This window comes from Cyprinus carpio, chromosome A5 (genome assembly GCF_018340385.1).
Source record: "Cyprinus carpio isolate SPL01 chromosome A5, ASM1834038v1, whole genome shotgun sequence".
Lineage (NCBI taxonomy): Eukaryota > Metazoa > Chordata > Actinopteri > Cypriniformes > Cyprinidae > Cyprinus > Cyprinus carpio.
This window is the reverse complement of record NC_056576.1, coordinates 24,199,374-24,212,487: the sequence shown is the minus strand read 5'-3', so window position 1 is coordinate 24,212,487 and position 13,114 is coordinate 24,199,374. Positions and strand designations below refer to the sequence as shown.

General features: G+C 35.2%; 1 protein-coding gene across 1 annotated transcript in view; it reads right to left on the bottom strand.

The window, feature by feature from the left end:
• The window catches only part of LOC109046183 (AT-rich interactive domain-containing protein 3A-like), a 68,290-nt gene that overhangs the window by 12,440 nt on the left and 42,736 nt on the right, over nt 1-13,114 (bottom strand). The window contains exons 2-3 of the mRNA XM_042756609.1: nt 11,877-11,948; nt 340-523 (exon numbers count right to left, since the gene is read on the bottom strand). Coding sequence (XP_042612543.1) covers nt 340-523; nt 11,877-11,889 — 197 coding nt within the window. The 5' untranslated portion in view covers nt 11,890-11,948. The remainder of the gene's footprint in view (nt 1-339; nt 524-11,876; nt 11,949-13,114) is intronic.

Sequence of the window (13,114 nt, the reverse complement as noted above, 5' to 3'; positions counted from 1 at the left end):
GGCTATTACGTCCTACTGTTTTTAGGTTCTTTCACCATAAAAGCCATGTTTTTAACAATTAATTGTACTATATTAAGTTAAATAAATAGTGAGCCCTAGCCTTTAAATTCACATTGTTCTGATTCAATAAAGTACCATGCATAAACAGCATTATTGTTTGCTTGATGAATCTCAATTTTGCTGTACAAATCTCTTTAAAAGCGCATTCTTACTTCTACCAAACACACTCCCCTCTTCACTCTCTTTATTTTAAAAGCAGATAATTGATCAGGACAAGATAGACGAGAATCAACTGGCAGTTATCAACAGGTTGTTCCCGTCTGAAGTTATCTCACTCACTGTGTTCGGAGGGTGAACGCCGCACTGGTGATGGAGGTAGGGAGGTTCAGGCCTTTGGTAATCTCGCGCCATATTTTCTTATTGATGACTTCCACTAAGCCGCCTTTTTCAGTGACAAGCTTGTAGAGAGTGTAGAGATCCAACACCTGCTTGGCCATGATAGGAATCCGATTCACTGGAGTCCCTGCAGGAGCCGGGGAAAAAGCACAATATCCACAATCAATGCCATTAACTCAAGCTCATTGACGGGCCTCTATAATAAGGCCAATCAGTCAAGCATAAGTAAAACGTCCGACAGCTTCCCACTCCACTTAGCAAAAATAACACTTTTTCCTTCAGTCAAAGGTCTGCACTGTCTGTTTTGCCTCTAGTGAAAAGAAAGACCTGTGGCTTCTTTTTTTAGGAGAAAGACTGGATTTATGTACGAGTGAAATCTCAATCAGTATAAATAATTTCACACTGTATACTCAAAGTGAAAATCATTTATCATGATCTAATATGCACCTTAAATCCCAAACAGTAGTTGGAAATATTCATTTTGACTATAAAGAGCAAATGGCCTTTTTAAAAGAGAAGTCGGCAAACATCTAAAGTCTTGATGTTGATGCTTAAACACTGCTCTCCTTCCTACTGCCAGTTCATTTGTTGAATGGAAAAAAACCTTGGTGATAATTTGTGCTCACGATTTAATGTTAGGTTGTAATGTGCGAAGAGGATAAGCCCTTTGTGTGCATCTGAGACCGCCTGACCTCAAGATAATTAACCTGTATTTTGCTGATAGAGTTCTATTGTGCCCATTGGATTTGCCATAATAGCAATCAATACCTAGAGAAATATAGAGCAAACAACAGCAAGCAGAGCCACAGTCTGAAAAGAGCAAGGAGAGCAGAGCTATGGTCTATCACGGTAAAAACACATCAATTAAGACTTGTAATTACGACTTCATTTTGCCTCTCTGGCATGTAAACTAAGAGACACTATTAAAAACCAAAGATTTATCTGCCCTCTCTCTGAGACAATGCTGGTATTGGATCTAAAGCAGCACAAACATCTAAAACAATCGATTGATGTTTCTAACTTCTCCTCAAACGGACCACACAATCACTGAAGTCAAAGTAACTATCAAGGGTTTAGAGTAGTAGGTCTCAACTGGATTTGATTCAAATCATACTTTACACTGGAAGTAAACTCAAGTATTAACCCAACACTGTGCAAATACTTTTGATGTACAAAAAAAAAAGTCTTAAAAATAACACTCTGAAATGTATTAAAAAAATAATTGAGAATGACTAGTAATTGTCTCTAATCCATAAAAACACTTATTATTCAGTGGTAGAGTACTGCATGATTTGTAGAATAAATAAGGCAATATTTGACTCCTTAAAGTAATTTGCAGGTTCAAAAACGCAGATTTATTCATTCAGTTGAAGACGAAATAGAGCACAATCAGGGAATGGTGTTCCTATAATCTAAGTCACTTAATATTAACTTTTGAATAATATCAAAAATGTATAAAACTGCTGTATAAATTCAATGTCACATTTGCAAACTTCATAAATATTAAAAAGCTGTCACTCGTCTTAGTTCATCGCGATCTCACAAACTTCCGTTATAATTAATGAAGCTCTCTACACTGCACACTGGATCTATTATTTACATCGTGTCAACACTTTGTTTGTTATAATGAGAGGATCTGAGCTTGAATGACTCAGCACTGAACAAAAACCGCAGTCTGCTTTGACGATCTGTACTTAGGAGCAGGAAGTGCAGCGATAAAGAAGCATTTTCATTGGCTGCAGTCTGCAGGTATTATGGCCAATTACAAAAGATGACATTGCACAGCTAGCATTAGACGCAAATATCCTGCTACATTTTTATTATGTATTGCGCTACGTTTATGTGCAGAACTGGGATCGAGTTCATAGGCTATTGAATGGATAAAGTATTGAAATCACTTTAATTTCCAAAAAAACCTAAGCAGTTGAAAGTGTAACACCATCCCACCTCGAAATTTACTCACTAGTCCTGCATATAAACCAAAACGATGTCAGGCCAATCACTCTTTTTTGTAAGAATATTGCATAGTTGTGCTAAAAGTGTAAAACTAATGTGCACTCTTTCATTTGTAATAATGCAATGAAACATGTCAAAGTCATTGTTCTTGGTCAGTGTTTCTGACCAAGCTGACATACAAAGCTTATTAACCCCAGCCTATAATTTAATCAAATAAAATAGCAGGTGTTAGCCATTTTATTAGACATAATTTTGTGGGTTTTAGTGAAAATGGCAAAGAGGAAGGAGCTGTCCTCTGCAACCAGGGAGGATATTATCAAAATGGCTAAATCTGGTCAACTGACTTTGGATATTGCTTATTTGCTGAATGTGAATGTCCGTATATTCGTATATTTATTGCATAACACTGTGAAACAGGTACTATGCAGAATAGGCCGGTCAAAGAAGACTAGTTAGCATTTTTACAGTAGGTTGAAAATCACCTCATTGTGTGAAGTCCTGGATGAGATTTGCAATTGTGAGAAAATGTCTCCTGTAATCAAAAACAATCTATGCTTATTTCCTGTGACTGGACATCACTTGCAAAACCTTCCCTCCTAACATACTCCTTACTTAACATACCTTATAATGTCCAAAGTTAAAACACAATAATGCACAAATAATTATTTATTCCCATGCACAAAAGGCCAAGCGAAATGAGGCTGGAGCAATAAATAAAACCTGACTCTACAAAAGCCACCTTTGGACTGAATCTGAACCTGGATAAGAGTCTTTAAAACAAGATTTACGAGCGCTCGATTTCTGAGCTGATGTATTCTTCTCCTCTAGTTCCCTGAATAAGATGCAGTGAATAAAGGCCAGTACAGCTTTTGTCATCCCAAACAATTTGATCTGGTCATGCATCATTATGACAACGAGTGATTGTGGAGTGCAGAGAAACACGTTTCGCCGAGCTCACATAGCTGCCTGCTGTTAATTGCTCACTGGCTAAAAAGGTTTAATTGTAAATGTGCTGAAGGGAATAAGCTGGTGTTGTGGCCAATCATCTATGTGGCTGCCTTCATCAGCAGTCTACGTTTTAATCATTCACTTCAGCCAGATAATGGAAGGACAATGTGCCTGCGATGTCTTGGTCTTCCGAAGCATTAAATGAAGGGCTAATTTGTAAACACAATGCTAGAAAAAAAACTTTATCCATGTGTATAAAATAGGCAAATTGCACTGACCAACAAGCCTGAGTAAGTCCTCTATGATGTGTTTGTCAGGAACACTAGGTAGCTTTACATTACATTTATTCATTTGGCAGATGCTCTTATCCAAAAATGACATTTAAGAAATGCTACAGAGGAAACTCTTCCTAAGGAGCTAGTGACAGGTTTGTCTACATGCTTTCCATTTGACCAAAGAAATAACAAATAAAAAATTCTCTGCCTGGTTTGAAAATAAATCACATACAACTCCTTTAAAGTTTACCGAATTACAACCAAATAAAAAACAAACAGAAGAATTAATGTTCAGATGAATCATCGCTGAAACACGGGAGTTTTGTTGTTCAGTGCGCATGCTCGCTGACTGAATTCCCACATCATAAACAACAAAGTGCAGATGTACATGCGATTTAAGTATAAGAGATTTATTCATCATACAGTGTAGACGGCTTCACTGATTATAACAGGAGTGTTTTTTTAGGTGCATTAACTCAGACTAGACTGAAGTCAGTGATGATGTTCTTTGATGATGTTAATGATCTTTGCTCATTTCCTGTAGCTGCTGTTTGAATAACTGAGGATATGTAAGCAATATAATTACTAACTTAGAATGTTTCTATTAAATTATCATTTTAAATACAAATTCAGTCATATTAAAAATATTTTATGACATGACATGCATAGGCTATTTGACTAAAGCGATATAATGTGTAGTTGATAGATTACACTAATATTAGGCTGCTTTTAGCCTTACCCTGGAGTTGGTTCACCCTCCAGCTATGAAACGAAGTAAATAATTAAATAAATTAGCATGATAATATCATGTATCGGTGATCTCACAGGCTGACGATAGGATACTATGGAGCATATCTCTAATATATACAGTATGTATGCATATTATAATATATATATAATATATATATATATAGAGAGAGAGAGAAAGAGAGAGAGAGAGAGAGAGAGAGGGTGGGAGTGCTTTTATAAAGAAATAAATAAATATAAAATATAATTATATCCAATTATATTCAATAAACCTTTTTTAATTGAAACAAGGTATATAGTTATGACTAGCCATATATTTTTACTTTTTATATGCATACGTACTTTTGATTAATATGATTCTATACACCGTAAAACAATTATTATTATTTTTTTAATAACCAGTGGTGAAAAAGAGATGCAGCACAATAGTCAAAGACACATTTAGTCCATGTTAAAAAAAAATAAAATAAAAAAACCCTGAAAAGAAGCACTTTTTGGAGCAGCCAATTGTAGTAAATTAGCATAATCAAAATCTATACTTTTATTATTATTTTTTTTAATCTTAGCAGAATGGCCTTTCCATGCACTTCAGGGGAGTGCTATCAGCCTGACTTCTGTCTTATGGAAACCAGGGAAATTAGAACTGAAAATACGGCAGAAACTAAAAGACTCATTCATCAAGGCTGCTCATGGTCTTTCATTCTCTTCATTAGTATTTCAGGTAATTATAAAAGTGTCAATTGTTGATTTATTCAAAAGAAAGTGCTGATGCTGCCCTAAGATGTAATCAATTTATTGTTGCCTTCCTGTGGGAATCATGAATCAAAGTGGGAATTTATCAGTTTACAATAGGCAATAACACTTGCATTGTTCCTATTGCTTAAAGATTAGTGGTCGTAAATGAGCCCATCACTCCAAAGTCTCTTCCACGATGGACGTATTTATTCTTCATCATCAAGGCATCTCAAAAGAAAAGGATACAATTAGGTGATTTACATCAGTTGTTTAAATCGCATTTCTCTTCCTATAATGAGACCACCACAGTATAGCCAGAGTCAAACAAAGAAAGTTTTCACCGAACCACCATAAAAAAACTGTCCATGTTTCTGAAACTTTCTTGGAATCACATGATATCTCCGCTTTGACAGAGGTATAATTTGCAGTACACGTTTCATTTACAGGTCTCAAACAGCTAGTCATAAATAATTCTCTCTATATAAAGCTCTCTGGGGGAGCAGGGAATATCATCTAGATTCTTTCATGAGTGGAGTTAAACACAGGACTGTTTGTGTTGAGCTGTTGAATAGAGCCAGCCATTTTGATGTGAAAAAAGACACAGCCATCTCAGTACACAGAGGGGCTTGCGATAAACGATTCGCATTTGACAGGTTATGATTGATGATGGCAAGGTTCAGGGGACACTGGGAAGGCCAGTGACCTCTGGGCTCAGGCCAGGCCTACAGGGGACAACAGTCCTGGCACAAATTCACTCACAGCGGGGGAGAACCTTTCGTGTATTGCTTTTTAATGTGTTCCGGACATGTAGAGAAGCTGAGAAGATTTCAGCCAAAGTTTTCATTTTCTTACTATCATCAAGATGTTATTTGATCCTGTGACTCAACTGATGTGGAACGTCATTCTGGGAGGGGAACATTTTGCATTGCATCTATTCGAAATCAACTATCACTTATTTTTGTGAACCATGCAGATCTAGCAGCAAATTGCAAATTTTTACAAGTCGAGAAAAAAAAATTAAAATAAAAACCTTAGTGATAAAAAATAAAATTAAAAATTGACAATTATTACAATATATAATAAAAACAGTACCTTCCAGCAATGCATGCTCAGTTAGGACACTTCACAAATTTGGTGGTGAAACAACTGTCATTTAGAAATTGCAAGTAAATTTCACAAATAGTTATAAAGAAGAAGCAAGTACCACATTTAATGACTAAAATAGTATTTTCTTGTAAAAATTACTCCAGTAATCTTTTTTTTTCAGTTTTGAAAGATAATTTTTACTGTGTAGATGCTAATAGACAGAGGGCGGTTCTGGGGTCACTGTATCTGGGGTTTGTGAGTCTGTGTCTGAAGTATAGAAAAAAAAGTACGAAGACTGGAACTTCTCTTTTTGTTCTCAATAGAAGAACAATATGAGGGTAAATGATGGGTAAATGTTTTATATTTTGGGGTGACCTATTGCTTTCCGATTTGTTAGGGGGAAAAAATGTAATGCACAAAGCCAAATATTAAAACTCAAAAATCTTGCATTTTAGATATATGTACAACATTTTGTGTCAGTCACCAAATATGACATTTATTTTCAGAGATGCATGGAAAACACACCGCAGTTCAAAATACATATATGACAGTGTGTCCTAATTGCATTCTGAAATCTTTACTAGGTTAAAGCTCAGACTGCAGTGTAACCAATACTTGTCAAAGTTCTAAATATGAACTTGGTATCACTGATCATTAACCTTTCCTCTATTATAGTGTACTGCTTAAATTTACCTACCAAAATAACACCAGGTGGATCATTTCAATCCTGTCATTCATCTTACTCATGTCAAACATATCAAATCAGGCTATTGATCACCTAACATCAGGTGTTCAGTTAATATGTAAATTTGAGAAAGAACCGAAGACAAAAAATTGATATGTGCAGTTGCAGATCTAGAAGTTTAGAAAAACTTTAGTGATAAAAAATAAAATGAAAAATGTACATAATTACAATCGTTACAATAAATAATAAAACAGTACATTTAAATGTCAGCATACGTTATTTGAGCATAATCATAAAACTGTCACCCCCAGATATTTATGTTAGAACATCTACATATAAACATCTGGAAAAACAATTAATTTCTTTTCCCATGTGTTAATTTTTAATTTTATATATTTATTTTATTCCTAATTATTATTTTTATGAAGACATTTATATCAACATGTAACCAACCCTCTGCAATACCAACCCCTATTTGTGAAAAACACTCTAAAATAATTTACAATTACTTCAAAAACCTGTCTGATAAAGCAGTGCAGTAGTACATATTTGCAAAGGAGCAAATATCTGTCGTCAAAGAGCTGCCATAAAGTTTGGGAAAACACTCTCAGTAAGTGCAGCTTTTAATAAGAGCTGTAACATGATATCAGCTGTTTGTGCTTCCATCTCAGATTGCAACATGGTATTAATCTTATTCAATCCAAATATGTCTTAAAATCTCATTTATAATATGCAGCATGCCATTTGTAAAAGGATCCTTACCAAGTTTCAAACAAGAAAAACCACTAACGGTGTGCTTCTATGAACAACCTTATTGCATTGGGGGCAGCACGTTTCAAGATCTCACAGGAGCAAATAGTTTCGCTCTAGTATGAAAAAAACGTAGACTCAGGATTATCAAATTATCACCTGTCACTGTTGAAGCACACAGATGCCTGATATTGCTAAGCGAAAGAAAATGGACCTGCAGTAACCAAGTGTTACAAGAACGTGGAATCTGATGTGAGGAATACTACCCTAGTCACTGACGAAACGTCCACAGGCGAAATCTATGTTCAGGTGGTAGGTGTAGACTGTCAGAGGCACAATTTTTCTCTATACTTCAGAAATGCCTAACAAACCCCAGATACAGTGACCCCCAGAACTGCCTCTGTCTATTAGCGTCTACACAGTAAAAAAAAAAACGATTTTTCAAAACAGTAAATAAAGATTATTGGAGTATGTTTTACTATTTCAGTCTTTCAATGTGGTACTTGCTTCTTCTTTGTAACTATTTGTGAAATTTACTTGCAATTTCTAAATGACAATTGTTTCCCCACTAAATCTGTTAAGGGTCCTAACTGAGCATGCATTGGTGGAAGGTACTGTGAATCCTCTCGTAGTCTTGTTCCTAGTGATGAACAGTTCCAACTGTCACTCATGAACTACCATATTGAATGACAAAACTTAATATGGTGGAAGTTAAATGGGAGTTCCCATTCTATTCATGCTGTCAGTTACACACTATGATAACACAGCTATAAAGGCCACTCAGTTATTTAACACCATGGAGACATGATTGACAACACAACAGTAAAACAAGTACGGCAGGTAACCAGGATTATGTGCTGAAAGACTCATGTATGACAGGAAAATCCATAACAGACGAAATGTAAAAAGCCTTTATTCTAAAACAACAGGGTTTTTCATTTAATGTTCATTACTGATAGCTACATATATGTTTGCATAAAATATATTTTAAACATTTGTGTCTTCAATCCAAACTGTATAAATGTAAGTGAACTCTTGATGAGTGCACTGGGTGTTCTGATATCCCGAGCGATGAAGTCAATACAGATTTAGACATCAAGCATAAGAACAGAGGCAGCGGGGATTTAATTATATTGGATCTCATGCCTGAGCTGACGGGAAGAGCTTCACTTCTCTGCAGTCAGGCATTTTTATGTCATGGCATCACCAGACTGGGTGACTCCTCGCTGGCTGTCTTGGATGGATTAGCCCATGGCACTATAACAACTGCATGAACCGCGATTAAAACCTGCCCTGCATTCCTGTCATCACAGATGAGAAAGTGCTAAATGAGAACTGGCCTTTCTGTCATCTGTTGCCTCTCAGGGAAAATAAATCAGATATCCTGTGACCTGTAACTGCATCAAACACTAAACCAAACCACCAAGGTGGAGTTCTGCTTAAAACATGAAAATCTGTTGCAAAGATGGTTTGACTAGTCAAAAATGGCCACACATGATGTATCACAAAAAATGTGTCACTGGTATGGAAAGTTTCAGAAAAGAAGTTTTCCATTCAATACATAACATACTGTGTATAATCTAGCACTATCTAAATGATGTGGAATTAAGATGGTCAATTATTATTATTTTTTAAAATTGATTATATTATGTGCAACTAGTAATTTTGACTTTATTTTCAAAATATTAACGACTTTAATCTTGTAATAATATAAAAATATTTTTATATTTTTTAAATACTTAATTCTTAACCTTATGACCTTATTCTTGCCTTATTATTTTATGGTTATTTTAGGCATATTATTTTATGACTTTATTTTCTTTTTATATTACTTAATTCACATTAATTTTAATGTGGCACATAAAATTATATAATAATTCATACAATTTTGAATTTAATAATATAATAATAACATTAATATAATAATATATACATTTATTAAATGAAATCAAAGTAATCTAATACTGTACATTTTCAAACACAGACATCTGAACCTCCCCTTCAAAACTTGTATGTAACTACATTACAGCACTGATATATAGTACGTACTGACAAAAGCATGAAATGAGCTCTGAATAGTCAGCTGTCAAAATGTTGTGAGCTATATACTGTACTGCTAAAAGGCTGCAAGGTCAGCAACACACAATACATTAACATAGATTTAAGGAAGCCAGTCACAACTGTTAGAAAGGCATATCTTTTATTGTTCATTAAGAGGGTTTCTTGTCCAATTCTTCTTTCTCAGAAGAAATCTAATGCACTTTCTGTTTCTGCCATTTCAAAAGCCCCATCTAGGGAATGAATTCACATTTTCAATAAGTCTGTCTGCTGTTTTAGTTCAGACCAATCTGAAAATTGACCCATGTTTTTATGCAGCAAACATGTAAATATGAGATGAGTCACAAATTTCAGTAAGATATATATTTATATGTTTTAAATTAATATAATAATTTATATGTTTGACTCATCTCTTTTCTTAAAAATGGTTTAAAGGCAGAAATGTGATGTTTATCATTTGATAAAATTTTTTGTATTTTCATGTCATTGTACGGTTTAATATGTTACAACTGACACTGCCCTATCCCGGCCATACATTGTTCATTTTATTTGTTCAGGTCTTAAAAAGGGTAATAAAAAGCCTTAAAATGATTTTTAAAAATCCCGCAAATACCCTGTAAATAGTGAAACGAATCTCATTCCTTGATATTTGTTGATATTTGTGTTTTGAAAATGCTTTTGATTGACATTTCAGGGAGGCTAGTTAAATTCATTTCAGGCTATCAGAGGGATTTTGAAATTTTGTGAGGCCATGCTTTTTTAATTGTTTAGGGAAAAATTAAACTTGGATGTAAACCAAAATTACAGTTAAAATACAACATATTACCAAAACAGAGCTGAGCCACACAAAACAAGAAAAATGGTCTTAAAATAACTCTGTCCTGTCTTGGAAAGTCATCATAGGCTGCAAAATTCCTCATATTATGCAAGGCCATTAAAGTTCCTCTATTTCCTCTATAAAATATCGGAGTTCTGATGTCTCCTGAAACACCTTGGTAGGAAAAACTTCTCAGATGATGTACCTCCCTCTTCAATAAAGATTTCAAATTCATTATGCCATGGCCAGCTAAAATAATACCAAGATGCTGGCTTCCCTACCGTGGCAAGGTCATCCCCTCAGGGATGTTTTCACATAATCTTAAAGTAATTATAAAACAAACAGCAGAAGCCATTGTTTCATATAGCATCAGGGGCAAAAACACGCCACAGTGGCAGCAACACTTCAGAGAAATGGACGGTTCACAATAGTATCTACACATTCTCTCAGCCTTTACCAAAACAATAAACCCTGCATTTCTATTGTTGGCTAGACCGCAGATGGGTGGTTAGACATTTATGATGCTTTGTTTTTAAACACATGTGACACACAATTAAAATCAAACCTACTTTAATGTAATGCGCGAGCACGAATCTCTCCGCTCACACGAGGATTTCCTTTGCTCTCGCACAAAACCGGACGTGCGCTCTCAGATATACGCTGCTCTCACCAAGAGCAGACTTTGACTCAGACTGTGTCCTGTGCACTCGCAAATCTCTCTGTGATCATGCGCTAGATATTAACACCATACACTAGATTACGACCATACGACTTGAAGCGGCGCTGCGCAGATTGATCGGTGTTTGACATCAGAGTACAGCGAGAACGATTTGAAAGCATACAGAGAATCTGCTCTCTACAGAACACAAAATAAATAAAATGGAAAACACAGAATTTAGGGAAAAGTGAAGTGAATTTTATTGGGCCCTAAATTAAATTTGGCTTGAAAGAATTTATGAAAAAAAAAAAAACAAGTTACGTTCACATGCATTCTCAAAGCATTTCCTTCCATAATAATGGTAAATGAATACTTTGATAAATATTGATGTGATATGGAAAGAAATATTGTTGTAATATTTCCGTCCATGAAACGTGCAGAAATTTTATCATGAAACATGCAGAAAATGTACATGAAAGAAAGGGTAAAATTAAAATTAAAAATTAAAAATAAAATGCAGATTAAATAATTTAATATGCACATGCTACATATAAACAAGTCTTGCTAAGATTCAAAACATTCGAGTCTGTAAAAACGTCAACAAGCTGAAAAAATAAAACCAACGTTTTTTTGAGATTTTGAGATCGAAGTCTAGGTATCGGTATTGAAAATTTTTGAACGATATCCAGCCCTAGCAATGTGGGTGTGAAAGGGTGTGTCCTTCTGACATTTGTGATCTGAACAGCTGCACATAACAAGACTCACCTCTTTTTTGCATGAAACTGAAGAGATCATCAAGAAACTCCTTCCTTTTCTCATCATCGTCCAGTCGTACAGCTGTGAAAAGAAAAGAAGATGCTTTGTTAGTATTTTGAGGATTAAGCCATTAGAGTTATGAAGCTATGAAATGTCAAGCATATACAGTACATGGTTAAATATATTATATTAAGGCTGGATGCTGATACACTCACACCGGTGGAGAACCACATGCATTTTAAGGGCCCTCTTCCCTTTATTGGCATATCCATTATGTTTTCTCATCCTGTCCCCTCTCTCTGAATGGACATGCTCAAAAGAGCCTTTTAAAAGCCGTCTCGTGAAGGAAAAGACTGCAACCTGATGGAAATATGCTCCTCAACCTTCACTTTCAATAAGTCTTAGGCTATGTTAACAGGCGAGCAGGTCGATACAGGAAGACAGAGGGATGACCTTTGGAAACAGCGGGGCACATGGAACAAGGCCCCGGAGATAATAACCGATCATTTAGGAGTGTATTAGCTGTCACCAATATTAAAGGACCAATGCAATCAATGCCTCGGAAAAAGGTACAGTGGGTTTAAAGTGTGAATAAGACACAACAGGCTTTTCCCCATATGTGACATTTCCAAGGCTTACAGCACAACATGTTGTGTTTGAAATATGATGAGCAAACTGAGAAAAATCTCTAATTGGGAATGAAGTCACCTGCATAGATGATATCTAACAAAGTCTGTATATGCTTCATACTTTCATGACAAAGGTGACATTTGAATCAAAGTTAATTTAAAGGAATCTACCCTTGCTAAGTGTGGGTTTAATGAGATATATTATTACAAACATCCATGCAAAATCTTGAGCAATATAATGTAACCCTGATTAACCTGCCTGGCAAGTTTAATACAGTTGAGCAATAGAATGTAAACCCTTAAGAAAAATTAAATTGCACAGAATGTGTAAACATTGAAATCCTGTTTCTCTTAATGTAAAATAGATTCCTATTTTTGAGATTTTTCTTATTTTACATACACTGCTTACTTTTATCTAGCCAACACTATGCCCACTTCAGTTGAAGTGCCAGCAGCCATAACAGTAAATTAGCGATTCATTAAGATTCATTAAGAGGTGATGTAATTGTGACACTGTCAGTTGCAGAGGTCATCACTAAGCTAGGGTGATCAGCAAAGGGGTAATTAAGTCAAAAGTGTAATGACGTCTACAACATTGCATTAAATATTAACAGATGG